This window comes from Vulpes vulpes, chromosome 12 (genome assembly GCF_048418805.1).
Source record: "Vulpes vulpes isolate BD-2025 chromosome 12, VulVul3, whole genome shotgun sequence".
NCBI classification, from domain to species: domain Eukaryota; kingdom Metazoa; phylum Chordata; class Mammalia; order Carnivora; family Canidae; genus Vulpes; species Vulpes vulpes.
Window position 1 is genome coordinate 23395187 of NC_132791.1, and position 27397 is coordinate 23422583.

Consider the following 27397-nt stretch of genomic DNA (forward strand, 5'->3'; position numbering starts at 1 on the left):
TCATCTTCCTGCCTCAGACTCAGCTTGCACACTCCCAGGGATAAGGACCTTGCTACCTTTTAGACAGTATTTCAATCACACATAAACTCTGGCTTGGAAGTTTTGCCCTCCCATCCTGTAGCTCTGTCCCCAGAGCCATCAGGGAAGATGGCTGCTCCTCCTGGCATCTTATCCCCCAGTGTGTTCTGTCCTTCATGATGAACAGCCCCATTCTCTCCTCAAGGCTTCAGGGGATGAATGATTCCTCTTTTGACAGGGCCCTGGGTGGCCTAGCCCTTGAGAATACCGAGTTCTTAGGTCTCAGCTCTCAGCTTCCCCTACCTGATTAGAGCACTGCATGGGCTCTCTAGGAGGGAGACCCTAAGATACCTCATGCCATCTCTAGTAGGGGTCAGCAGGGGGCACTCACCTTCCCATTGGTGGTGACTGCCGCAAACACGGTAGAAGAGTATGGTGCCCAGGCCACATCACCCACAGCTGAATTTAGATCATAGATGAACATTGGGGTCCTGCAGTGGTAGGGGGATGGAAAGTTCACCACACAGAGGGCTCACAGTTCTGGAGCCCCACAGGCCCCAGCCCAGGGTGGCGCCTGAGGGAGGGCACGTCTCTCTCACTTGATGGTGTGGTCCCAGATCTTCACTGTCCAGTCGGAGCTGCAGGACATGAAGACCTTGGTGTGGTATGGGCTCCAGGACACAGCATCCACCGCCATGTTGTGGGCATCATAGGTGTCGAGGAATTTGCTGGAGTAGGATTTAGAGCACTGGGGCAAGAGTGAGGGTGGTGGGGGGATCAGGGATCAGGAACAAGAGAGAGGTCAGCAGCCACCACTTCCTTGGGGGCCCTGGAGAGTCAGAACCTAAGACTCCTCTCCTGTCCCTACGTCATTGACACAGCTGAGCTGGGGCCAGGCTGCTGGCTTCTCTCCTTGGTGCCCTCAACACAAGCAGAGACGAAGGAGGGACTGAATGGGTTGGAAGTTTCCCTGGAGGGTGAGAGAGTGTGTAGTCTGCCCAGAGAATTCCAGGCCAAATTGAAAAAGCCTTCTCTCCCGGAGTCAAGGCAGAACAGGTCTGGGGGCCCTGGGAAAGGTGTGGCCTAGCTTGTGTCCAGGCCAAAGCCTATGGGCAGACAGACAGAGCCCTGGGTCCACTCACAGCCCACAGATAGAATCCTTGCAATAGTGAGAAACATCCCACTATACCTGTTGCCCAGGTAAGAGCAGGCACAGAGCCAGGAGCAAGTCCCAATCTCATGATTTCCCATGGGTTTCTGGCCCAGACCAGCATGCCCCTCCCTCTCCCTCCAAGAGACTGTGTGACTGACTAGTCTCCTCCCTCCTGCCTCTCCCACGCTGCCTTTAGGACCTTGTCGAGGGGGGTGGGGACCTCTTTTGCATTCAGACCAGCTCTGGCGGGCCTCAGGGCCTCCTGGGAGGCTGCCTGTAATTAACATTCTGAGTCTTTTGAGCCTAAGAAAAGCATGCAGCAGAGCTATTTCTGGATGGATGGAGGTTCAGAAGGATGTTCACCTACTAACACTGGGACCTTGCAGAAATTGGCCATGAAGTTCCATCCTACTAGCTGGAACACACCCAAGATCCGGAGAAAAATTTTCTTGTTACCCAGCCTTTAAAGCTCAGCTCAAGTTCAGATCTCCTCCAGGAAGTCTTCTCAGAATGTTCCCAACTCCCCCCAACCTCCACTCCCACTTCTATTTCCTCTACTTCTAGGAAGGGAGGGAGGGCAGGCTGAGGGAAAGGTGCCAGACTGGACTAAAGTCAACCTCTAGATTTTTATGCCCTTTTCTGCAATCATCCCCTCTTCCTGCCACCCAAGCAAGTCAAAAATACTTTCTTTTCTCCCAAGAAGCTTTCTAGAACCCTAAGATCTGTCAGAATCAGGTCTGTTGAGAAGGATAAACTCCCATGGTTCTCGGGTCTAAGAAGCTGGCATAGGGCAGCGCTACCTCACCTTGTAGATTTTTCCCTCTTCTGTGCCCACTAGGAACATATAGTCGATCTCTTTGTGGAAGTCAAAGGCGGTGCCACAGCCTTGGGAGAAAAGGTAGAGCAGCTTTAGCCCAGTTCTGGAGGCGAGGGGAGGCTCCCAGCAGGCCCCTGTGACAGCCTGAGCTCTAGCCGGGGCTGGGGCCAGGCAGGCGAACAGAAACCGGCCGTTGGCCTGCTGCTTGTCCCAGGCAGTTGGGACTTTGCTAACGGCCAGGGCTTCTGCAGACAGGCCTGGGGCCTGGGTAAACAAGGCAGGGATTGATTTAAACAGGGTCAGGGTCAGGGCAAACAGGGACATGGTCTGTGCAAACAGGGATCTATTCTGCATAAACAGGGTAGGAATTGAGTAAACAGGGATGGGATTTGGGTAAACAGGGGCCTGATCTGCATAAACAGGACTGGATCTGCATAACAGCACCTGATCTGCATAAACAGGAAAAGGGGTCTGCAAACGTGGCTGGGATCTGCATAAACAGGGAGGGTCTGCAAACAGTCAAGCTCAGGAGGGCAGTGCCAGGTTTTCCCATTACCTCCTGTCCAGCTTCTGTCTAGCACAAGCAGAGGAGGGAGCGCTTGGTAAAAGGGGTGGGCCACCATCCCTGACCCTCGTGGGGCCTGAGTGAGGTGGTCTGCCTGGATGTGAGGGACCTGGGGTTCCTACCCATGGTGTGTAGCTGCAACCCATCGAGACCGTCCATGGTACTGCCCTCCGCCTTCAGCTTGATGACATCTGTGTGAACCAGCTCACTCTGTGGCAACAAGGGATGGGGAGGGTGCATGGGTGGGGCCACCTCCATGAGGTCCAGGGCTGCTTTAGCCGGTCAGCTTCCCCCACTCCCTGTCTCCACCCTCACATGACCCTTTCCGGGAAACGAGCACCTTCAAGAGTGTCCAAGACACAATCCTGCCGTCAGATGACACAGAGAAGAAGTTGAGGTTGTTGTCCATGTCATCCTTCTGCCACCTGACCTGAAACATCCCAATCTGTGAGCTGCAGGACACTATAAAGTGGATGTTGAGTTGGGGCTGGGAGCCTAGCAGGGCTCCCGCCATGTGAGCTTCAGAAGCAAGTTCTGGGAGCCCATTTCCCAGAGTCCCACAGTTGGCCCTCCCTCTCTCCTTCCACCCATCTCTGTCTCTCTCATCCCTCCCTCCCTGACGGTCCTGAGCTAACAGTGCCACTTGGGGTACTGCCCTAACCCACTGGCGTGGCAGTGGAGGTGCCAAAATCCTCCCTGGGTTGGACTCCCGGAGCCAGTTGTAGGAGGAGGGTGGTGTCTCTGAACTCATCCTCCTTATGTAGACAGGGCCTGGAAAGGACAGGGTCCATCGACCAGTTTCCTCATTTATAAAACAGGAACCATAATAGCACAGATTTGTTATAAGAGCTGAATGAGACAACAAACATGAGGCCCTGATCTGATAACACTCCCAACTATTAAAGGTTCAAAAAATGTTAGCAAATATCCTCATTATGACCCTCATCTTAGGAATTGGGGTGCCAGGGTTCTGCAGGGGGCTTTTTCTTGCTTGCTTGGAGGGTAGGGAGGAGAAGGCCCCCTCCCCTCCTCTTCCAGGCTAGCCTTTCCCTAGGCAGCCTCTCCTCTGTTTCCGCCTTTACTTCACCATTAGCTCCCGCTCCCAAAATATTGCTCTCAAATCTCAGATTTGAGCTGCCTTTCTCCATCTGTGATTCGATTCGGGGTTAATAATTGTGCCCCACCCATCTTCTCGGGGCTGGAGACAAACATATGGGAAAGTGTTTTGGAGACAGAGCTGTTGTCTTATGAAGATGACACGCTTGAGGCTCAAGTTTCTGTTGCCAGATGTGGAGGCCTGGCCAAGCCCTGTCCCAGAGAGCCTGGGTGGGGCTGGGTGCCCAGAGCTTTCCACTCTTCAGCTCCCTTCAGACCTCCCATGCTAGGACCCTGTCCCTTCCCCCTGGCACAGAGGCCTGGTGAGGGAGGACAGAACACGCTGCTGCTGCCTGTGACCAGAGCTGTCACCATGGCTGTTGAGGGGTGTGGCTGGGAGGGAGAGGGGATCGTCTGTCCCTGGCCAACCCCCAGGCTTGGCTGATCAGAGCTGCAGAAGGGCTGGCCAGTGCTGCCTGGGCCTGTCTAGGCAGCTGGCTCTTTTTTTCACTGGGGGGGCCTAGAACACTACAGAGCCTCTGAGGTATAAGTCAGAGCTGGCCCTTACACTGGGACCTCTTCTCCTTCTGTGTAAAGATAGTCTCTTTAAAGGGGGGAGGGGACAGGGAGTGTCAAAGGCCAGGCTGTAAGAGGCGCTGGGGAGCTGCAAAGGGAAGTGTTTAATGAGCAGCCGCCACATGCATGGAAATTGTAGTTCACACCCCACTTAGCAGCCTGATGCCCAATGGGGGTTGCTGTATGTATTTGCGAGCGAGCATGTACGTGTGTATACAAGTCACACGTGTGCTCCTGGGGTGGAGGCCGAAGGATAGGAATAAAGGGGGTGGGCAGGTGGTAAGTGGGGTTCAGGGAATGAATGAAGGCCCAGGACTTATGCGGTAAGCAGCAGAAGGAGCCTGCTTAGCTGATTGATTCCTTCTCTTCGGCAGTATCTGATTAGGGCAGACCTGCTTGCCCCTTGTCTCTGCTCATCTATCCTTCCCTGCTCCCTTCCCCAGTATTGCAGAGAACACACTCACACCCACAGAATATTGCTGGTTGAGGCTTCAGAGAGGGGCTTGAATAGGGCTGGGCTACCTAGAGGGGCTTCCTTGGGCAGTAGCCTGTGCTGTGGGCTTGGAACCTAGTCCCCTTTGAACAGACAGTTCTCTCCCTGACTCCAAAACCTTTCATGGCTCCCTGCTGCCAACAGAACAAAGTCCTTCTGCCTCAGCCTGGCATTTGAGATCCAAAATAACCTCTCTGCTCTCCCCCAAGATACAGTCCCCCCCCACTTTTTTAAAGATTTTTTATTTATTCATTTGAGAGAGAGAGAGAGAGAGAGAGCACAAGCAGGGGGAGAGGCAGGGGGAGAGGGAGAAGCAGACACCCTGCTGAGTAGGGAGCACTATGTGGGGTTCAATCCCAGGAACCCCAAATCATGACCTGAGCTGAAGGCAGATGCTTAACTGAGACAGCCAGGCACCCAAAGACACAGTCCCTTTAAGAAGGACCTAGACTCTAGTGTTTCTGACATGCCATTTACCAGCCTAGCTTTCCTCCAAGCTGTAGGCTTACACAGCCCACTGCCTGTAGGACATCTCCTCTGGCTTCTTTTTTTTTTTTTAAGTTATTTAAGTAAAATTAAAGGGGATCCCTGGGTAGCACAGTGGTTTGGCACCTGCCTTTGGCCCAGGGCGCGATCCTGGAGACCCAGGATCGAGTCCCACATTGGGCTCCCGGTGCATGGAGCCTGCTTCTCCCTCTGCCTGTGTCTCTGCCTCTCTCTCTCTCTCTCTCTCTCTCTCTCTGTGACTATCATAAAAAAAAAAAATTAAAGTATGGTGTTAGATTAATTTTAGGTGTTCTTCTAGCTTCTTGTATTAACTTCTGTCCAAGCCTGCTCCTCCTCTGTCATTTCTACCTCTGTGGGTGCTCTCCTGGGTGGTGTCCCAGGTAGTAGCACCAATTCTTTCCCTTTCTCACATCCATCTAATTTCCTTCTATTGATTTTCCTGCATCACCAGAGCTCACCCTACCTTCTTATTTCTATCTCCACTGTCCCTGCTGTAGCTTGGGCTGCAAAGTCTCTCACACTGCAGTGAGAGGACATCTCCAAGACATGAACATTACTGTTACTTCTCTGTCCCAGACTCTCTGATGGTTGGGCAGCCATTTTCAAACCATGCTGGAGGGAGCTCTGAGCAACCTCATGAAAGTACCTTCAAGGACAGGGCAGTGATGACAGGGGACCCTCAAGTAAGCAGGAACCTGACTCACCAAAGCTGCCCCATTCCCACCTCTAAGATACTGGGTTTCTGTACAAGCACTTCATTTGAAGCCACTGACTCTTCCTCACTAGAGAAGCACACTCACACCTGGTGCCTGTGCTTCCCTCAGGCCCTTTGCCACCTTCCCTGCCTCTCACATGTGCTCCAAATGTGTCGTTCCCGGCCCCCACTCCGCCTGATGTCTCTGTGTCACTGCACACGTAACCCCTTTGTACCCTTCCTCATCTGACTCATACTTTTTTTTCTTTTTTAACTAAAATCTAGACTTCATTTGAATTTCTTAGTTTCCTCCTAATACCCATTTTTGTTGTGTTCTAGGATCTCATATTACATTTAGTTGTCATTAACTAATACTTTCTCATCCCTTACCATTCAGCTCAGGTGTTGCTTCCTCTGGGAAGACCTGGTCCTCTTGCCCCTTCTCCCTATCCTGGACAATCTATATGTCCCTCCTCAGTCCCCCCAGGAGCCCATTCACAATTAGCATTTTGCCCTGTCCTGCTCAACCCCTGGCTGTGCTTATCTCCCTACTAGGAACCCCAGGGACCAAGCCCGTAAGCACCCTCAGCTCCCAGAGGAGTAAACAGAGGAGTCGCTGAATAGAGAGATGAATGAGGAAAGGGGGAGGGAATGAGAGGCAATGAGGGAACAGGAAGGCAGGAAACCAATGAGGGAGTGAGTGCCAGGCAGCCCCTCCCATGTCACAAACCAGTCCAGCCAAGAACTCTTGAGTTTTTGGTTTTGCAAAGGCACTAGCCTGTTTTCCCAGCAGGGTGGTGGTGGTGGTGGTGGTAGTGAGGGGGGACAGAAGGCCATCCCTGTCTGGGTGGGTTCCAGTCTCTCTGGCACCTGCCCAATGAAAGCCATAGGGTATCTTCTGCATGCGCCATTTCTTTTCCCAACCTGCTATTTGATTCAGAGAACACAGCAGAGTGGTAGCAGGATGGTTGGCCTTGGCCTGTTGCCCTCTCCTGGGCTTGAGGAGGGTGGTCAGGCCAGTTACAGATGCTCTGTGCTTGGCTCGGGGCTGTCTGAGCTGGGGGAGCAGGGGCAGGCCTGGTGCTGGCTTAGTCTAATCAAAGCAGGTCTTTTCTCCTCTTGGGTGTTTAAAGTCTTTGCAGAGATCCTCCTCATGTCTAGAGACCTCTGTGTGCCTGGAGGCAATGAATTGGAAGGTGGGATTTTCACAGAACTCTTGAGACTTGAGCTTTGGCCTCTGCTTTGGTGGAAAGCAGTGGGGAAGATTTCTCATGGGAGGGGGCACCTCCCTCTCTCTGTCCCTGGTTCTGGGAAAAAGATAAAGCGGACAGGGCATCAGGTCCCCTATGCCTGGACAGTCCCTCCTCTGCTCAGGGAGCTGAGTGGTCTGGGAGCTGAGAGCCAGTGCCTAGGGCAGGTGTCCACGTGACTCAGGGAGCTAGGGACCAGAAAGGCAGAAGTACAGTGCCTGCCTGGAGACTCTATCAGGGCAGGGGGCCAAGGAAGATGAGAAGACAGAGTCCCAGCACTGCCTGATGAGCCCAGAGACCATGGGAAACTTAAGGCAGAAATCCCTCCTTAGATTTGCCCAGACCTGCCCATGGGTAATGGTTCGCAGCCTCAGAAGGAGGGGGCCTGGGGCACCTGGGTTGCTCAGTGGTTGAGCATCTGTCTTCGACGCAGGTCATGATCCCAGGGTCCTGGAATCAAGTCTTGTATCAGGCTCCTGGTAGGGAGCCTGCTTCTCCCTCTGCCTATGTCTCTGCCTTTCTCTCTGTGTTTCTCATGAATAAATAAACAAAATCTTTTAAAAAAAAGAAGGAGGTGGACTTTTGGAATATGGTAAGGGGAGGTCTGCAAAGCCAGAGCTAAGAGACTTCCTGAAGATGAAACATGAAATCCACTCCCAGTGCAAAAAGATGGGAGACATAGGGTGAAACCTAGCTCAGTGTTGGAGTAATGTTCCCCTCCTATGCCCGTCTGGAGAAGAGGGGTGCTACAGAGAGGCCTCAGGGACAGACCTACTAGGCCTTACAGCTCCACCCAGAGGGCAGACAATTGGCAGCACCTGTCTTTGTCTGGGAGTTGTCCCAAATCTAGCCCAAATGGCAGAGGAGAGCCCCCATGGGGAGACAAGGAAGCCCATAGGCAGGGAATTGGAGCCATTGATAGACTCAGCAGAGGCCTGTCAGGCCTTGAGTCTTCCAGCCATGGGCTGTGAGTCACTGCTGCACCTAAGAGAGCCTTAGAAGACAGAAGGGGCCCTCCTGATAGCAGCTCCGCAGCAGCAGACCCTTCACCTCCTGATTATCACCTTCTGCCCTTCTCTGCCCCTTTGCACACCCAGATCCTTGGACTCTAAGCTAGCACCTGTCATTCCCATCCCCTTGCCTGTGGCCTGTCCTCCCCAAGGTCCCTCCTCCAGAGGTTGCATACCCACTTCTCCCACCGGGGTTCCAGGCTCACCTGCCACACAGGGTCTGAATGTTTGCCAGACTTGGCTGAGCTGCGGAAGGAGGGCTGGGAGTGGGGCTTCTTGAGGTTGTAAATGGCCACATTACCATCATAGTGGCCCACCACCACCAGGTAGGGGTGGTCCACGTGCATGTCGAGACACATGATGCCGCTCTCGCTGCTGAAGATATATTCAGGGAAGCTGGGGTTCTTCATGCTGTAGAGCAGCAGCAGGCCCTGGCTCTGCTTCATGAAGTCATCTGTCCCAGGGAAAATGCCAGGCTGTGATGGGAGGATTCAGCTGCCCCCCTAGCCCCTCCCCCACTGGGTAGACAAGACCGGCCTGCTCTGCTTGTCAGGGAGGGTGGGATTCCTCTCTGGGCTTCATCTTCTCTGTCTCAGAAATGGAATCATGAGACTTGGTTTACCCCTTCTAAGGGTTCACAGGAGGATAAGGTGACCAGGCTTATCTGAGGGATGGGCAATCATTCTCCTTTTCTCCCTGGGGTACAGGAAAGCAGGATGCAGGCTCAAAGAGCTGCTAGGTGAAGAGTGTGTGAGCTTGGGAAGAAGCAGGAACCTCAGAAGAGGAACCCAGGGGCAGGAGTTCGGTTTGGACTAACGTGGAATTCTCTATATGAGTTCCAAACTAGCCATCTATGGACATCTTCCCATACCCTCTGGGCCCAGGGTCCTCAGCTGTAGCCTGCTCTCTAGATCTAGGCATGCTCCCAGAATTGAGAAGTCCAAGGCCAGCCAGTCAGGCTTCCACAGGCCACTGTGTCACACTTCTGGCCTGAGCACAGCTTTTGGTGATTAACAGTGGACCACTCAGCAGAGGCTTCCTCCCCACCTACCCTATGTCAGGCGAGAGCCTCCCTCTTTCTTTCACTGCTCATGTGGCATCCATAATGTAGTCACTGAACAGAATACAGTCCTAACTCTCAGTCCAGCTCTCCTGCCACCACCAGTTCAGGACCCTTCCCAAGCTCAGGAAAGGAAGAAGTCTAGAGCAGCCCCCCATCTTGGGGACTCTAAGCTAAGGGAAACTTCTAGATGAGATAAGGGCTCACTCCCCTACCAGGGCTACTTCTTTTGTCCCTGGTAACTGCAGGCCTAGGCCTTCCTGAAAACATGGCCAGTCCTGAGGTCTTGAGCCCATGGATGGGAAAAATGGGGAGACTGCCCCACCCTGATTAGTTTTGCTGAGTCATTCTTTCTTTTTTCTTTTCTTTCTTTCTTTTTAAGATTTATTTACTTATTTTTGGAGAGAGAGAGAGAGAGAGATCATAAGCAGGAGAGGCAGAGGGAGAAGAAGAATCCCAAGCAGAGTCCGTACTCAGAGTAGAGCCCAACATGGGGCTTGCTCTCATGACCCTAAGACCAGGCCTGAGTGGAAACCAAGTGTCAGATGCTCAACTGACTGCACCACCCAGGTGCCCCCTGTCTTACTTCTAATGCTGCCCCTTACTCAAGGGAAGAAGTGCTTGGGCTGGACTCAGGGACAGTATTGGTTGGGTTCCCTGGGCTCTGGGGATGAGCTTGGCTACAGCCAGTTGCCAGATATTCCTGCCCCAGACACTCTGCAAACACCACGTGGTGCTTACTGGGAGCCAGTACTAGGGAGTGAGTGCGGCCAGGAGCCAGGCTGACCTTAGGTAGGTAGAGTTAGAAACTGAGGCAAGTTGGTGTGCTCACCAGAGCAGTTCTCTATGGGGAAGCCCACCTTCCCTTGCTAATCCTTACCAGGTCTGGGATCCCTTTTGGGAATCCCTCCCCCTGATCACTTGCAAAGGAGGCTTCATGTGCCAGGAGGGGGTTGCTCCTTTAGTGGAAGATGCCAGGGTACAATTTGAGGCATGGGAAGGGCACCCAGTGGTTGAGGAAGGACAATGCTCTGCTCTGGAGAAACCTCTCACAAAAGAGGAGGAACTGGGGCCTTCCAGATCTCCCAGAACCAGGGGGGTTACCCTATGCCTGACACTATCTCAAAGTCAGTAGGAACTGGCCTTCAGGTGGAGTGGGGAGCTGGCAGTCCCTCACTCTGTAGGGCTCCTTCTGGGTGGGCCCTGAGGGCTGACCCTGGTTGGGAGAAATTTGCAGCTGCTGAAGGAAGTGATCTGTTCCCTCCAGATCATGCAGGGCTTGGACTGAGGCAGTGTGACAGTCATTTGTAGTTCCTTTTGTTCATCCCACAAATCCTGGGCCTCCCTGTGGGCTGGACCCTGGGAGGGACAGAGACACTCCACTGGAGATGTAGGCTTGCCCTCAGCAGCCCCCAGTGTGATGAGAGAGCCCCATCCCGCAGCTGAATGAGACCAGCACCTGGATGGGTAGTGAGTGGTAACTACCAGGACACTGGTGAACTATTGATGCCCTTAATGTCCAGTCTGTCCTTGATGCTGGGTGGAACTGACATAGGATGAGTGGGTAGGCACCCAGATGGTGAGCAAACAAGTAAGTGAATGAGTAGAGAGTGATTGATGCTCAGGCTGAGGACTCAGACTCTCTCCTTATCTCATCAAGGGGCAAAGGTGGGTATGACCCTCACACTTGCTCCTACTATGGCACAGGCAGGACCTTGACCCTCAAGGGACAGCAATGACCCCCTGCGTGTGTACAGTCTTCATGACTAGTGAAATAAGAAAAGGGGGGGAGGGTAAGAAACCCTAGCCTGGCTTAATAGCTCTGTAGTGAGGATATCTCTGATCTGCTCTAGAACCATTGAGACTAGAGGCTGGACTTTGGCTCCTGATTTATATAGAGGGGTAAACTGAGGCCAGAAGGAAGAAATGGCTTGCCTGGCTGCATCAGATCCCTCACATGGTGTTTGCGTCACACAATATCTTGTTTATAGCTGAAATTACACTGCACTGATCTGGTCTTTATGTGGAGATGGAGAAAGGAAGGGGACACTAGACCTAATGGTGTGGTGGTAACTGGCAAAGCCAGTCCAATCTCTTCAGAATCTGGACTAGAGAATGTGTAAAGAACAGGGCACTCACACATGATAAGGGGAAGCTTCTGGCAGAGAGAAGCATGGATTTCAAGAGATGGGGACACAGAGAGCATTCAATCACATGAAGACCTTAGGTCCTATCTTAGTTCTCAGGCCACATACATCCTGACAATAAGCCTCTTGCCCTTGGTGGTCTCTCTTACTTGCAACCAAATGAGTCCTCCTGATATAAAGATCATGATTTCTTTTTGTTCTTTTTAAAGTAAGCTCTACACCCAACATGGGGCTTGAACTCACAACCCTGAGATCAAAAGTCTCGTGTTCCACTGACCGAGCTAGTCAGGTGCCCCAAGATCACAGTTTTTAATCAAGCCTAGACTATATGTTTCCTGAATTCCAGTTCAGGGTTCTGTCTTCCAAACCACAATGGGAGAACACAGAAAGCTCTCATTTAACTGGTGCTTCCTTTCCACCCCATCTTATTCTATGATGTTCTCATCCCTGACTCTGGTGGCCCCTGGGAGACCTCACTATTCCATTTTCTGAGTATACCCGGGTGACATCACAGCCCAGACCTCCAACAGTATCATCATCTTTTCCAGAAGTCCTAAAATTACATCTTCACTCAGGCCACCAGGGATCCCATATGATATCACTGCTCAGATAACCAGCAGTCCTTAGTGCCTTGTCTAGTGATCATTTCCCAGCTCTCTAACATTCCCAGTATGATATCACCAACCAGGTCACCAGCAGCCTAGTACATCATTGCTCGGCTCTCCAACATTCCCATCACAATGTCACCCACTAGGAGTCCCAGTATAACGCTGGCATCAAGGGGTATCTATAGTGCCTCGGTTCCCAGTGGAGACTAACTAGAATCTCATCAGGCTCTAGGCTTACAAAGCCCTGGGCCCTGAGCCCCGGGGGTATCTTGTTCTGAATATCACAAATTCCCTGGTTTCTCAAAGTAGGACTGGAGGGTCCAATGACATAGATGGGAGCCCCCAACCCCACACTCCACTGTATAAAGAGGCAGAGACTCTGAAGTCTGGGGCCAGTGAGGAATTCCTGGTTCCTCTGGGCTACATGATTTCAGTAAGTAAATGTGGCTAGGTAGAAGAGAGGAGAAACAGAGGAAAGGAAAGAGAAAGGGACAGAGGGAAAGAGAAGAAAAGAGGGAGGGGAAGGGAAAGAGAAAGGAACCATCTGGTCTGTGACTCTGAGACAGAGGGAGAGGGCTGCTGGCTTGGCATTAGCTCCTCTTTATGCTCTTGCCCTTCTCCAGGAAGGCTTCCAGATCATTCAGCCTCTCTTCTGTGTGTGGGGCCCCTCCACTCTTCTCTACCTGTACGTTGTTATTATAGGTGGTCATGAGTAGGTCTTTCTGTAGCCTGCTGCAAAGGCTCCGTCAAAGGATGGAGTGAGCACGGCTTAGCCCAGCAGGTTTACTCTCTCCATTGGGAGGGTGGCCTCCTGCTACCCTTTGCCTCGGCTAGATCACCTCTAAAGCCTGCTGACTCTGACCTTCCATGATCCACAAGATCCGGGGAAGGAGAATCAACCCCCTAGTAGAACCTGATCTGGCAGCTCTCAGAAAACCATGGTGTCAGGGAAGGAGGGCTTAATGCCACCATAGACCAAAGCCCTCACTCCCTCAGCTCCCTGTGGTGGGGCCCTAGCAGAGTAGGGCCCAGTGAGGAGCGTGGATGGATGGGTGTCTTCTTGAACTGGCAACCACCAGTGGGGGTCTCAGTCCCAGAGCTCTACCCCTGCCTTGCAAGTAATAACTCTAGATCACAGGGGCCATTCTGGAGAGTTCTGGCTATCAGAACAGAGGGGAAGCCTGGGCTCTTGCTCAGGATTCAGGGAAGGCAAGGTAGACAAAGGGCATGTTAGGGTACCAGGTTAAAGCCAGGTCAGTGGTCAGAGGGAATTGGATGCCAAGCTGCAGACAGGTTGCCAAGCCAGCCTCAGACAGCACACCTCCTCCTTTCTTACTGTGGCTTTCCAAAAGAGTCCAGCCCAGGGCTGACTCCAAGCCAGCAGCCATTTAAAGACTCCCTTATTAAGACATGCAAGAGGCATTTGGAAGGGGGCTGTGGTAGGCGGAATAACAACCCCTCAGATGTCCATGTCCTAATCCCTAGAACCCATAACTATGTTACTTAGCTGGCAAAAGGGATTTTGCAGGTCTGATTAAGTTAAAGACCTTGAGATGGGGAGATTATCCTGGATTATCTGAGTGGACTCAATGTAATCACAGGGGGTCTTATAAGGGAAAGAGGGAGGCAGGAGACTCAGAAAAGGAGGTTAAGAATAGAAGCAGATGTCAGAATAATGCACTTGCTGGCTGGAAGGGGGCCATAAGCCATGGACTATGGGCAGCCTCTAGAAGCTGGAAAAGGCAAGGACATGGATGTCCCCCTAGAGCCTCTAGGAATGAAAGGATGAAGCCAAAAGCCCTGCTGACAACTGATTTTTGCCCAGTGAAACCCACTTAGGCTTCTGACCCCCAGAAATGTAAAATAATAGACTGATGTTGTTTTAAGCCATATGTTCATAGCAATTTGTTACAGTAGCAATAGGAAACAAATGTAGTAGGCATTCAGGGAAGTTTGACCCAAACTCTATTTTGAGGAATCAGAGAGAGAAGCCCCATAGATGATACCTTTTCCTGGTATGGTTTAGAAAGAGTGTCCTTAGAAGTCTGGGTGATGTATGCAATGATCCCCAGCTCTTCTAGTGACAATAATGAAATCTTTCTTCAGCTTCCCACACCCAGCCTTGCCACCTTGGACTCCAGGAGCAGAAATGCCCTTTTAGTTAGGATTTTCACAGTCTTTTTCACAAAAGCAGGGACTAGCCCAAGGCTGCACTAAGACAGGACATCAGTGCTAGAGGGTTCCAAACCTCTGGCACGGCCCAGAGACCCAGAGGCCGTAGTGCCAGGCTGGGTTCTGCCTCCCAGGCAGCTGGGCTTTTCTGAGCACTTTCCTCCAATTAGAAATCATATTTAAACAGTGTAGGAAATAAGAGCAAGGCCTTGGAGACAGAATACATCAAGCGGGACATTTAATTTGATTTAGGGAAAATGAGGCAAACATTTGAGAACCTAAATAACTAACCAGTAATTAAACTAACAACGGGAATGCCCTTGCACTACAACCCGGCAAGCACAGTGGCCTTTATGGACTGTATTTACAAAGAGACCTGACAACATAATTAGTCCTGTAAATTTTACGCAGCCTGCAGCTGAGGAGTGATGGATTTTGTGTGTGGAGGATGAACGGGGAGAAATGAGGTGGATGAATTTCCATTTTCAGTAAATGAAATTAACACTGCTTAATTAGTGAAGCTGACAAATAAATGATCAGGAAAGATTTAAATCCCTACAAGTGTATCTCTGGCCTTGGCAGGCTCAGAGATCGGCCAGGATGTGATCGGACAGAGTGGGAAAGGGTTCAGTGCTGGGACTCAGGGCCTGACTTTGGCTCCTCTTGAGGGCTGCCCTCAGAGGGAGGCTGGGCTGAAGGGCAGCTGGCTCCTCTGTCTTTCTTAGGGGTGGCCCACTGTGAAGCTTCCCCCTCATCTCTTGTAAGCTAGTCAGGACCACACAGAGTGTCCAGGATCTCCTCCACCATCCCTGCCCAACGGGCCATGAGGAGTTCCCATTTCCCTGCTATCAACTGGCTAATGGGCTGGAAAGGATCCCTTCAGTGTAGCAGGCTGATATAATTGCATTCCAGCTTTGCCCCATGGGCCACCCCTTCCTAGACTACTTTCCCTTGCCCTCTGGCAGTGTTCCTCCATCTGCTTTCACCTGCTCACAGCATCTCTACTTTGCTGAGACACAGGAGCCTGGCCCTAGGGGGCACCCCAGTCTCTGCTTTACATGTAGCTTGACATGCCCACCACCTCATCCCCAAGAGCCACACAGTGAAGGCAAGTGCAAATGCTTCTGTAGTATTGCAGGCAAGTGCCTGGACTCCCTTTTCCCTACCTCTTGCTCCTGGCCTGGCCTGGCTCCAGCCACTCTGCTCTGTGCCCAAATAGAATGGCCACAGTCCTTCTTAGGCATGTGCCTACGCCTGCCAAAGTCCTTCTTAGCTGCGTTATAGAATAAATATCAGGCAAAAGGAGGCCCGAGCTGAGTTTATCAGGGTCAAATCCAACAGTAAACCCACATTCTCCCTCCAGTGTTTGTCTGTATGAGGCAAAGTCTGATGACAGGAGGCTGGCATCTGGGAGTTTCCAAAGACAGTGTGATGGATGCTGTTGAGCCAGCTGCTCCTCACAATGACCTCATCCAGTGACGAGGGTGCTCTTTGCCTGCCTCAGCTTTGCTCTTTTTTTCTGGGCGGTGGCGGGGGGGGGGGGCTCTGGGCACTCTAGAGCACAGGACTCCCAGAGGTGATCTCAAAAGTGAATGCAGGAGCCCTTCCGAGTCCCAGGTAAGCCTGGTTCTGCTTGGGCCTCTGCAGAGTGGTGCTGAGATCTGCAAGGCTCTAGCTGGTCGATAACTCCTTTGCTAGTGGCAGTAACAGCAAATACCACCACTGCTGCTTCTGGGGCCTGCTCTCTAGAGTAGGTAGGGGACTTATCTGATTCTCCTCCATCCCTACGGCCCTCTCTCTCTGCTTAGGTCCCCTAAGAGTCCTGCGGGAAAGCCAGGGGACAGAATGGCAGACAAATCAGCAATTACTGTCCTTTACATGTCAGTGGTTCCTATAGTTCATAGGGCCCATTTGCTTTTCTTTCAAGTGAGTCTAGCAACAACCCTGGATGGAATTCTGGCAAGTGTCGCCTCTTCATGTCACCAACAAGGAAACCAAGGCTCAGAGCAGCTTCTGTCCTCAGTTCACACCACTGGAAAGTAACCCTCTAGTCAGAAGTTCTACAACTGACTGGTACTACCCAGGCATGTGGATATGACCAGCAAGGGACAAAGAGGCCCTTCCTGGGTGTATGCTTGCCTAAAGGAGGCTGCTGGGCCTGTCAGGCTTAGGGTCATCTATTCCTTACTTCTCCACCACTACTGACTAAAGCTGCCCCTATGGATAGCCTCTGCATGACCCCAACCAGCTGCCCCTGCTTCTGGCACTGGGTGGGAGGAGGATGGGGCAAGAACTGATGTGGTTTCCCTCCCACCTGCTAGGGAGCCTCCTCCACCCTCGCTTCAGTCCTGGGCAGAGAGCCTGAGCTGAGAGCAGCCTCACAGGGGGTCCACACCCACTCCTGGGAGGGCCTGCCCAACCCCCAGGCCCTGTTCCAGGCCCAGTAGCTGCAGCAGAGGGGGAGGAATGTGCTAGTTCCCTGCCAGAGGGGGAGGGTGCTTCCAGCTTGGCAGCAGCCCACCCTCAGGAGTGGGGACACAAAGCGGGCATTTAGGGCATCCTCAAAGGCAGCCCAGACCACGAGACTGGGAGCAGCTCCAAGGTCTCCTCCCTGAGAGGAATAATAAACACCAACTCCTCCTTGCCCTCCCTCCCACTCCTCAACCCTGGTCAAAGAAAGGGCTGGGTGCACAGGCAGTCTGAGGGGTAGGGACCAGGAGCTTGCACGTCTGCCAGGCAGCAGAAGCTTGGAGAATGGAAGGGTTTTCTGTTCATAGATGCTGATCCTCCCAGCCAGAGAACATGCTGTTAGCCTGGAGAGCTGCAGCTAACATGAAGTGTGGGGCCCTCTCCCGTTAGGAAGGAGGAATGTCCAGCCCAGCACGGTGGCAGGGGCTTCTGCTGGGAACATGGAAGATGAAGGGAAAGCAACCTACTACACAGTTCCCACACTGCTGCCTCCTGCTGTGGAGAGACAGGCGGGCCAGCAGGGGCAGCAACAGCCTGGACAATAAACAGTCTTCCAGGGACCTGGAAGAACACGAAGCACCTTGCCTCACTCCTGCCTGCTCCAAAGCCAGGTCAGGAAAGTTCTCTCTCAGCTTCACCATCCACTCTCTCCCCAGGTCTGGTCTAGCCTAACTTCTCATGCTTCCCAAACCCACTTCCCCATTCCCACTCCACAGCTGTGGTCCAGGTCCTGCCATCTCTTTCTGAGGAGCCTCACCAGTCTCCTAAGTGGTTTCCCAGCCCCCAGCCTCATGCCTGCAATACCCCCCTGTTCTGATTCTGTCCCTGCCCTTCTCAGGTTCCTTCAGTGACTTCCCCTCAGAAGAATGTCATTAAGACTGCCCTCAGGAGAATTTCCAAGCTTCTTGGAATGGCTTATCAAGCCCTTTGGGGGCCAACCCTGGCTCCTTCAATAGTTTCATTTCCTCCCATATCTCTTGTGCCTCTGGACCTTTGCATATGCTATTTTTTTCTGCCAAAAGTGCTCTCCCCTCTTTCTTCACCACAATAACACCTTCAGCGCTCACTTTGGCATAGTCCTTCACCCAGCTCTAACTGCTGGTTGGATTGTCGGTCTTTCCCATTAGACTGTGAGCTCCTTGAAGGCAGTGACTACATCTTAGTCATCTTTCACACCTCACAAAGAGCTCTGCACTGAATAGGTACTAAAGTGTTTGCTGGTTGAGTGAGCAAATGAAAAAATGCCAGATTACTTACAGGAGCCATGTCCCACTGCAAATAGATCATTGTACTTTGGATTCCTGCAAAATAAATATTAGCCCATTGGCCCAGGAAATGAACATGGCTTTCCCATGGACACAACACTGATGCCTAACTACACTGCAGACATCTACTGTTGGCTTTAGAGACCTGGGCTGATCCCACAATCCCATAAGCATCCCAGGTCCATTTTTTCCTCTAAAGCTACATATCATCCTCAAGGTGGTTGGTTAAGCACAGTACAAGCGCCCTGCTCAGGCGCTCAGGGGCTCTGGGTTTGCGGCAATGTCTATACTTACCAGCAGAGGGCGGTGACAGCCAGGCGCTTGGCTTTGTCGTTTTGGAACTTCCAGAGCGGCAGCAGTGTACCCTCCTGGTCTCGGTACTCATCAGCAGCATCCTCGTAGTACTTGAAATCTTAAATGCACCCACACTGAATCAGCCCTGGGACTGCCATTTTATGGCAAACCCATGTCTGCCACTTTCTCTCTGTACCTCCTTGGCCAAAACAGGCTCTGTGTTTCAAAGTGGGAATAGTAATAGTACCTATCTCGAAGGACTGTTGTGAGGATTAATTATACTTAGAAAAATACCTGGCACACAGTAAGCTTTGTATATGTGTCATTGTTACTGTCATCACTGCTATTGGAGGCAAATTACAATAAAGTAGCCATGCCCTCCTAGATAAAATCCCAGGTTTGTCCATCTTTACATCCGCTGCTTATGCTCCACTATGGTGAAGAAAGCTGCGTGGATCCCTGAACTGGGTTCTCTGAACTCAAGTTCATCTCCTACCCTAAATCATCTCTGCCTCCTGCTTCCTCTGACTTAGGTAGAAGCACCATCCATCTTACCACTTAGCTAAACCGGAAACCTGGATAATCCTTGACTAATCTCTTTCTGTCATCTCTCATATTTTCCTTCTACTTCTTTAATCCATTCATTTTTTCCCCCAAACCCATAGTGAATGCCCAAGAACCATCTCCTGGGTTATTACATCCTCCTCCTAATTGGTCTCCCCACCTCCGATAACTCCTCCTCCAGTCTGTGCTCCCCAGAGCTACCTGAGTGAAAACAAATAAATCGCCTCACCACACTACCTCCTCCACCCCACTGAAAATCCCTCCATGACTCCCTTTGTACAGGGCTTCCTGGTCAAACCAAGACTCCAAGCCATGACTTCCATGGCATTTCCAGCTAAGTGTTCATGTAACCTCTATATCAAATAGTGTCTAAAATGTCCCGCTCTTCCATCTTCCTGGCAGACTCCCACTCAATGCAGATCCTCTGTGATTAAATTCCCTCTCCTCTGTGAGGCCTTCATTTTCTTGTTGAGCAGAATTCATTTCTTCCTTCATTTCAGCCTTGCCTCTTCTCTACTGAAATATCTGTCACGCTGTGTTGCTTCTATTTATCCTTTTGCCTGTCTCGCCTACCAGACAGCTCCTGAGGAGCAGATAGCTTGTTATATTCATCACTGGACTCGAAGTGCCTAGCACAGTGCCAGCCACACAGCAGACACCCAATGACTGTTCAAAGAATGCAATGAAATAAATCACCAGAAGTGAAAAGTTTCTCAGTCTTTTTTCCAACCAAGGGTGACCCATTAGAAAACTAATGCTCTCACCCAACATGGTCAAGGACATGCCCAGGCACTGCCCCAGCCTTGAGGTCATGGAACTACACTCAAACCTCAAAAATATCTCAGAACAACAACAAAAAATTAGAGTGATCAAAGGCATGAGCCTTGATCATATCAGAGATCCCTGAGCTTAGGCAATCTTTGAATATACATCATTTCAGAGAGGAGATTAATTGGGAACACTTCTCTGCTTTCACTTCTTCATGACTAGACTTTCCCAAAGGGAAAAGAGTATGCAATTAAAAAAAATCAAAGTTCAATGCATTTTTATGTGATTGTGTTCTTATAAATGAAAAAGGTTCACCAAGGCCAATTTCTCCATGGATATTAATAGTGTTTGCAGCCCTTTCGGTGGGCTGGTTGGAGAGGCTGGGTTTCAGAAAGCCAAGCTGTGTGAGTGACAAATTCATTCACAGCTGCTGTGTACTTTGACAGCTTTGAAAAGCACTCAAGGTCGTTTTCCAGCCTGAATGATAACAAGGGGGCTTGTTTAGGCTGCTGGTCTTGGCAGCCTTGGTTTCTATGTCCCATGGGTGAGCAATGAGCATCAAGTCACCAAGAAGAGCCCTAGGCTGTCAGCAAAGGAGACCAGCCAGCAACGAGGAGCTGCCAACTTTGGGGAGGCAGCTGCTCCAAATAAATGCACAACCTCTTAGGGAAATACAAGCCACTTGGGAATGTGCTGTTCATGCCATGGGAAGGATTCTGTTTCCCTGGCTCTGTCAAAGACACCAGAATTTCCCAGGCCCCCAGGATTTAAGCATTTCTGAATCAATCTCTTTCTTCACTTCATTACTAATTAATCACCAGCATAGACTTATTGAATGTTTATTTGAAATGTCTCTTCCAGCTCAGTGGCCCTGTAGCATTGTGCTGAAGGGCTTAGGCTATGGATCCAAGGGGCCCATGTTCAAGTCCTGATTGCTCCACTCACTCCTCATACTAGCTATGGTTTTGAATGAGTGGCAATAGTCCAGATTTCTCACCTACAAAATGGAGAGAATATTGGTATCCATCTGACAGTGTGGAGGTCAGGACGATATAAAGTAATATATGCAAATTGCACAGCACAATGCCCAGTATATGGGTCATTCCTAGGGAATACTGGTGCTGGTTTTTCACTATGATAACTGTATCCTTTTCTCCCCTGGAAAAGGTATGTTGAGGCCCATTCCACCCCACATCTGAACCTCATCTTCATCTCTGTCCGTGTATTTGGCCAATCACATCCTTCTCAGGCCATGCTCTCAATGGGCTATGTTCCCGCCTGGACAGTATCTTTAAACTGTCTGCAGGAAAAGCTCGGATTCCCTGAGATATTCTAGGTCCTTCATTAACTGGCTCTAATCACCTCCATAACCTGAACTCTCCCTACTTTCCAACAAACCCCTGTTTGAGTCACTGAGCCAGCTGCCCTTTATCCTCAGAGTCCATTCCAATTTGTTTTTACCACCAAGTCACTGCTCATGCTGTCCCTCACCCAGTGAAAACATCTGCCTTTCTGCTAATCTCCCATTCAACCTCTGCTTATCCCTTGGCATTTAGCTTATCCCTCCCTGCTGCCTTCCTTTACTGCTGCCACTCATCCCTTCCTCCATTCTTGAGGATCCCCAGAGCAGTTTCAGTCTGTATTGTAGCATTTATATTGTCTCCAAGATGGACACAGTAGAGACAAGAATTAGGAAGCTCAAGACCTAGATTTGGGTTCTCTCTGCCATTCACTAGCCAGGTAGACTTGGATTTAGCTTCCTCTTGTGTAAAGTAGGGGTAATACTCTCTGCTCTCTGCCTGACTCCCTGGGCTGTTGGGAAGTGATCCATTGGATCACTAATGTGCAGGTGTTTTTGCTGCACCATTGTCAGATCTCATCAATAGACCCATTTTTTTCTTATTCCATTATTTGTAGTAGACCTGTGTATGCCATGTCTTCCAGGTGATATCCAGAGGAGGGAAGGATTAGTTTTTCTCCCCTTGCATCTACAGACCTAGTATGGGACACTCATGGCTTATACGAAGAATTTTTGAAAATATTTATTTATTTTAGAGAGAAAAAGCACAGAGATGACAGAGGAAGATGAAGAAGGAGAGAAGCAGAACCCCACTGAACACAGAGCCCATAAATCTTGATCCCAGGACCCTGAAATCATAACCTGAGCTGAAATCAAGAGTTGGATGCTCAACCAGCTGAGATACCCAGGCACCCCATGAGGAATTTTGTTTTTGTTTTTATTTCTTTTTTTAATTTTTATTTATTTATGATAGTCACACACACAGAGAGAGAGAGAGAGAGAGAGAGAGACAGAGACACAGGCAGAGGGAGAAGCAGGCTCCATGCACTGGGAGCCTGATGTGGGACTCGATCCCAGGACCCCGGAATCACTCCCCGAGCCAAAGATGCTCAACAGCTGAGTCACCCAGGTGCCCCATGAGGAATTTTTAATACAGGCTATAATAGTAGTTGTCAGCACTTCAAATCTTACCTTGAGCAACATCATCATAAGTGTTCTGGTTGACCATCCGCTCCACAATTTTAGCTGCCTGAGTCACTTTGGTGATGTCATCACTCTGTGGAGATAGAGAGGCCACAGGTCCTCATACTAGCACCTGGAAATGTTATGCCTCAAGCCACAGTCAAGATGTACAATTGTGTCTCTGACACCACCCACCCCAGATAACTCTGTAAAGATATCTCTTCATGTGTCAAGGACCAGCTCACTTCCCCACCCGCTTTTGGGAATGCCCAGCTCAAAAATGGCACAAGGAGTCTGCACTGCCATACTTGGCTCCTGGGCACAGCCTGCCTCATGATCTTTCATTCTGAGCTTATTCAGAAGGCATATCTTGGAGTACAACATAGGACATTGAAGAGATGCCAGGAAGGGTATTGGAGGGAAGAACAGAAAAGGGAAGGTAAGAGCCTTCTTCAGTGGAGACAGAGAGGTTTCACCATTTCAGGAAATGACAAAGACTCCCATTAAAGAGAGCTTCTGGTCCAATTTATTTAGTTAAGAGTTGAGGAAGACATAGAAGCCCAGAGAGGGGCAGAGATATGCTTGTATACCAGAAGTACAAGGCAGAAATGACTCCTAATCCAAGACTTTGCCCACTGCAGGAAGGAACCAGATGAGTGCGCAGCTTGAGCGGCTCAACATGGCTAGGTCCATGGCTCTTGAAAAAGAGATATCCCAGGAGTGTCAGCATCAGGTGGTAGAGCTACACAGACCTGCATTCCCTTCCCATCCCATGGATTAGGAGCCAAGTGGCAACTTTAGGCAAGTTATTTCTCTGAGTCTTAGAGTACACATGATACAGCAGGGATGAATAATGGCACCTGCACCATAGGGTCACTGTACTATACTAGCAACTGTACATAATATTGGGTTGTTACAACAATCTTGCAAAGTATCTTTAGGATGTCTTTCCAATGAGGAAACAGGTTAGAAAACCCCAGCTAATAAGTAGCAAAGACAGGATACAAACTCAGCTCTGTGGACTCTAGGTCCCAAGCCCTCAGCTTCACACAGAAAGCCAGTCCCTCACTAGCCTGAACACCCTTGCCTTATCCTGGCAGACTCAGGGTTTTTGATGTGCTCTGAAGACAGAATGTGGGGATCCCTGGGTGGCGCAGCGGTTTGGTGCCTGCCTTTGGCCCAGGGCGCGATCCTGGAGACCCGGGATCGAATCCCATGTCGGGCTCCCGGTGCATGGAGCCTGCTTCTCCCTCTGCCTCTGTCTCTGCCTCTCTCTCTCTCTCTCTGTGACTATCATAAATTAAAAAAAAAAAGACAGAATGTGGTGGACTTCAGTCTCCCTTGTTCTGGATATTATGCTACTTGAACAGACATAGCTCTTCATTAGTTCTGACTAAACTTGTGGCCTCTGAACCCTTTCTCCCATTCCTGTCCTAATCTTTCAGATCAGACAAACTTGCTTTCATTTCTGTACATTCATCCAAATCATGAATGAGACAAACCTGAGATCTATTACTCCAGGGTATCATGGAATTATTCCACTTTCTCCCTTCCCATGCACTTGAGTTTTATATCAACTTCATCAGATGCAAGTCACTGAAGAAGAGGTCACTCTTCATGCACTGGGCCTGAGCAAAGGGCCACTCTATTTTACAGACAGCTAGGACCAGTTCTTGGGATTCCCAATTAAAACTCAATTGCCTTGTGTAGTGGTTGTACACTAAGTATTCAGTGTCCTGCCTCCACTGTAGCTTCTTCGTTCAGAGGGCTGGTATCTTCCTGCATCACAGCCTTCAATGTCAACCAAATTGGAAGATTCAAGTGTAGTCCTTCTTCCCTGGGCATGTTAGACACCAAGTCTGATAGACATGTTAGGCACCAAAGGCTTGGACCGAAGGACAATTTTCAGCCACAGGGACATTTCTTCTGTTTCCTAGGTCCTGGCAGCTGCAGTTAAGGTTTCTGCAATAATGGTCCTAGGACACAGCCTATAGCCAAACAGCCTATAGCCAAACCATTGATGGATCTTCAAGTGAAATGTGACCCAGGCAAATAGCCCCTCTGAAGCTGCTAACTTCTAGGTAATAGTACAGGGGAAGTCAGGGGTCTGGACAGGGCAACCTATGGGGCAAGGACTTCATCTTTCACCTCAGGGTTCCAGTACCCAGCATGATCACAAGTGCTTGGTCTGTAGTTGAATGAAACTGAATTGGGGCAGTTCATATTAAGCCAAGGCAGGGAACCCTCAAAGCTCTTGTAAAGTGTGATTTTTATCAGGGACATGGATTTGAGTGGAAGTGGGGATACCTTAGACAAAGCAAAATTTCCTTTAACTCATCTGGTTTCTATAGCAGAGCCACTTCCCAGAGCTGCCTGGGAACTCTCCAAGGTGCTGAACCCAGACCTCAGCTTCCTGTGGCCCTCATCTTTCCCACTCCATTGCAGGTCAAACTCAATCTGATATCCATACTGTGACTCTGGCTCCTGACCCAACTTTCTCTCTGTTGAAGGGACAAATGTGGTCCTTCAGCACTCCCCGTGGTGATCTTCCCTGTGGTGACCTATCACTATAACTTCCATGATAATCTCCAACCTATACAGGCTATACCCACAGTGAGCCCCCCAACTATTACCTCTATAATGACTCCTATATGGTTCTTTACAGTAAAAATCCAGCCCAGAATGACCACATCCAGTGGCCTGGACTTGCTGGTGACTGTGATCAGCTTTGACTTGGCTCCTGGCCCATAAGACTCACCATAAAAATTGGGTACAAGTAAACACAAGGACTGAAGGTCAAAGAGCAAATCACTCTCCCAAACCCCAAGAGCCCTGCTCAGGGAGGTGGTGCCTTATTCTCATATCCCACACCATCCTGAGAAGACTCCTGAGCTCTTTCAAGGTGTACATTGGGCTTTCAATAACATTTATGTCTTCTGTTGCCCCCTAACCCAATAATCTTGAATCCTATACAAGATTGGAGAGAGGTGTGGATTGCCAGAGGCTGTAAGTCTTCTCACATGTTTCTACAAGGAAACAACTCTTCATACTTCAACATTAGCACTCCCCTTAAGGTCTGTGACATTATTTCAGATAGACAGGCTTCTCTACCCAGAGACCAAGATCCCACTCAGTTATTCTCTGTGACAGAGCCATAGGAACCTCCATCAAACCTGGGACTCCATAGATGTCATCTTCCTCATGGCCATCTTCCCCATTTTTTTAGCCACTGGTGTCTTTGCCTTCTCTTTCTCTTTGGTCTTTTCCTGCTTCTCAAGCTCCTCTACATAGGCATCATAGATCTCCCACTAGGCAAGGGCAAGATGAGAAGGATCATCACAGGGCAAAATCTTCAGCCAGCCAACTCCTATTCAGCTTCTAAAGCTTGAGGAATAGATTATATCAACCCCTGTCACATGTCTCTATAGCATCCCCTACTTGGCCTACTGTAGTTATATATTCAATGTCTATCTTCTCTGCTGCCAGCTTGAGGACAGAAATGAAGGAGCTCTCAGGGCACCTCTGGGATGAACTTTCCACCTCAGGCTCCTTATCAGCTGGAGATCAGTATTGTTCCAACCTACAGACCCCACTAGGCAAAACAAATGGGCAAATATTACGCTAGCTCACATTTTTCTTGGTGAATTATAAGACTCTGAAGTAGAATATTTTAAAAATGTTTCCCCCATGGAGATGTAATAAGCTTTACTAGTTCATGTTGGCGGTCTACCACACTGACAACACCTTGTGAGCATAAAAAGGTAAACGGAAAGTAAATGATGGGTGCCTGGGTGGTTCAGTCAGTTAAGTGTCTGACTCTTGGTTTCAGCTCAGGTCACTATCTCATGATCATGGGATTGAGCCCCATGCTGGACTCCACACTCAGCATAGAGTCTGCTTGAGATTCTTTCCCCCTCTCTCCCCCTCTCCCTCTGCTTCTCCCCCTCTGCTCCTCCCCTGCTCACTCTCTCTCTCTCTAAAATAAATAAATCTTTTTTTCAAAAGTAAGGGGATCCCTGCTAACTGGATCTGACACCAATAGGAGCTCCAGGATAGTAGCAAGGAAGCACCAAGGATCTGGGACTGGGCAAAAATTCTGGATCACATTCTGTGGTCTCCAGAGTTGGGCAGTCACTGCCACCTGGAGGCCAGATAGACACACCTTACATTAATGATTCACCCATGGGCCAGTATTCCACACTACAACATAATTCAATGTTTGTTATCTCATTCAGAGCCTTCTTACAATTCTGTGAGGCTGCTTATCATCCTCATTTGACAGAGAAAAAGAAATTGATGCATTAAGGGTGACATGGTTTGCCCAGGATCTTATAGTATGAGCAGCAAAGCTGGGGGCTGAGCTCAGGGCTCCTAGCACCATATCCTGCCCAAATCCGAATGGTTATCCAGTAGGATTTGAGGGAGAAGGAGGGTCTGCAGGAACAATGAAAGCTGCTAGAAGGGCAAGCTAGAGTGCTAACACTTCAGAGTCAGCCTTGGGATACCATGAGCTGCAGAGAGTCAGAAGCCATGCCTTTTCCCCTCTTTGACAGCCTTGCCCTGGAGGGCATGTAGCTGATCTAGAGTTCCCTGGGTGGTGACCTACTGTCTCATATGCCAAGTGTTCAGAACCTGGATAAGGAACAGGAGGATGGATGAATGAGGAGGGCAAACTGCCAGAGGAATCTTTGACAAAGATGCACGGGGTAGGTGGCTGGAGGTGTGGTGATGACTTTTAAACTGACCCAGGGTCTTACCTGATTGGCTGTGGCTGAAAAGTTTGTCCTGGGAGGAGGTTCCATCTGGCATTCTCGGTCCTAGAGAACAATGACAATGGAAAACCCATAGAAAGCCCTCAACTCCTTCTCACTTAACCCAACAGTATATCTATAAGTGAAGTAGTTCAGTTGGAGCAGTGGGAGGGGTGGGACATGGAACTGGGGAAGTAAAGAGGGCCTGAATAAAGGACCAAATGATGCAGTAAAAGCCTACATTTTCCTTCTAAGCCTCCTTCAGAAGAAGCCTAAGCTAGAAATCAGGGGCAATGAAGCCTGATTATCCCAGTTTCAATCAAGAAAAACTCCAAGTGGGGGATGGACAGGTCTCTGGCCAGCTTCCTGTTGCAAGACACAGAGGTCAGCCCCTGGCAAGCTACTGGGCTAATATCCTTCACCCTGACAAGACTTCCTCCTAATACTGGGGTCTCTGGCTCCACCAGAGGAATACACTCCCTTTTCCTTGTATATCATGCAAATTACTGAAGAGGGACTATACAGCATGATTAGGAGTACTAAAACCCATCCCATAGACCTCTGCCCTCCATTCATAGGTTGGTTTCTGTAAAGCACTGTCTTATATATGTGGATATCTCCCCTGAAACCCTGAGAGGT

At 50.0% G+C, this 27397-nt stretch overlaps 1 protein-coding gene across 6 annotated transcripts in view; it reads right to left on the reverse strand.

Moving 5' to 3' along the window:
• Nucleotides 1-27397, reverse strand: part of DNAI1 (dynein axonemal intermediate chain 1) — a 115317-nt gene that overhangs the window by 60290 nt on the left and 27630 nt on the right. For 5 of the 6 annotated variants that reach the window (XM_072728067.1, XM_072728064.1, XM_072728069.1 and 2 more), the window contains exons 8-18: nucleotides 26765-26824; nucleotides 25181-25315; nucleotides 22017-22101; nucleotides 18194-18311; nucleotides 17892-17935; nucleotides 8385-8632; nucleotides 2894-2983; nucleotides 2676-2763; nucleotides 1977-2056; nucleotides 618-766; nucleotides 410-509 (exon numbers count right to left, since the gene is read on the reverse strand). In XM_072728067.1, the coding sequence (XP_072584168.1) occupies nucleotides 410-509; nucleotides 618-766; nucleotides 1977-2056; nucleotides 2676-2763; nucleotides 2894-2983; nucleotides 8385-8632; nucleotides 17892-17935; nucleotides 18194-18311; nucleotides 22017-22101; nucleotides 25181-25315; nucleotides 26765-26824 (1197 nt within the window). The remainder of the gene's footprint in view (nucleotides 1-409; nucleotides 510-617; nucleotides 767-1976; nucleotides 2057-2675; nucleotides 2764-2893; nucleotides 2984-8384; nucleotides 8633-17891; nucleotides 17936-18193; nucleotides 18312-22016; nucleotides 22102-25180; nucleotides 25316-26764; nucleotides 26825-27397) is intronic. The other variant, XM_072728068.1, reaches the window with a different exon arrangement.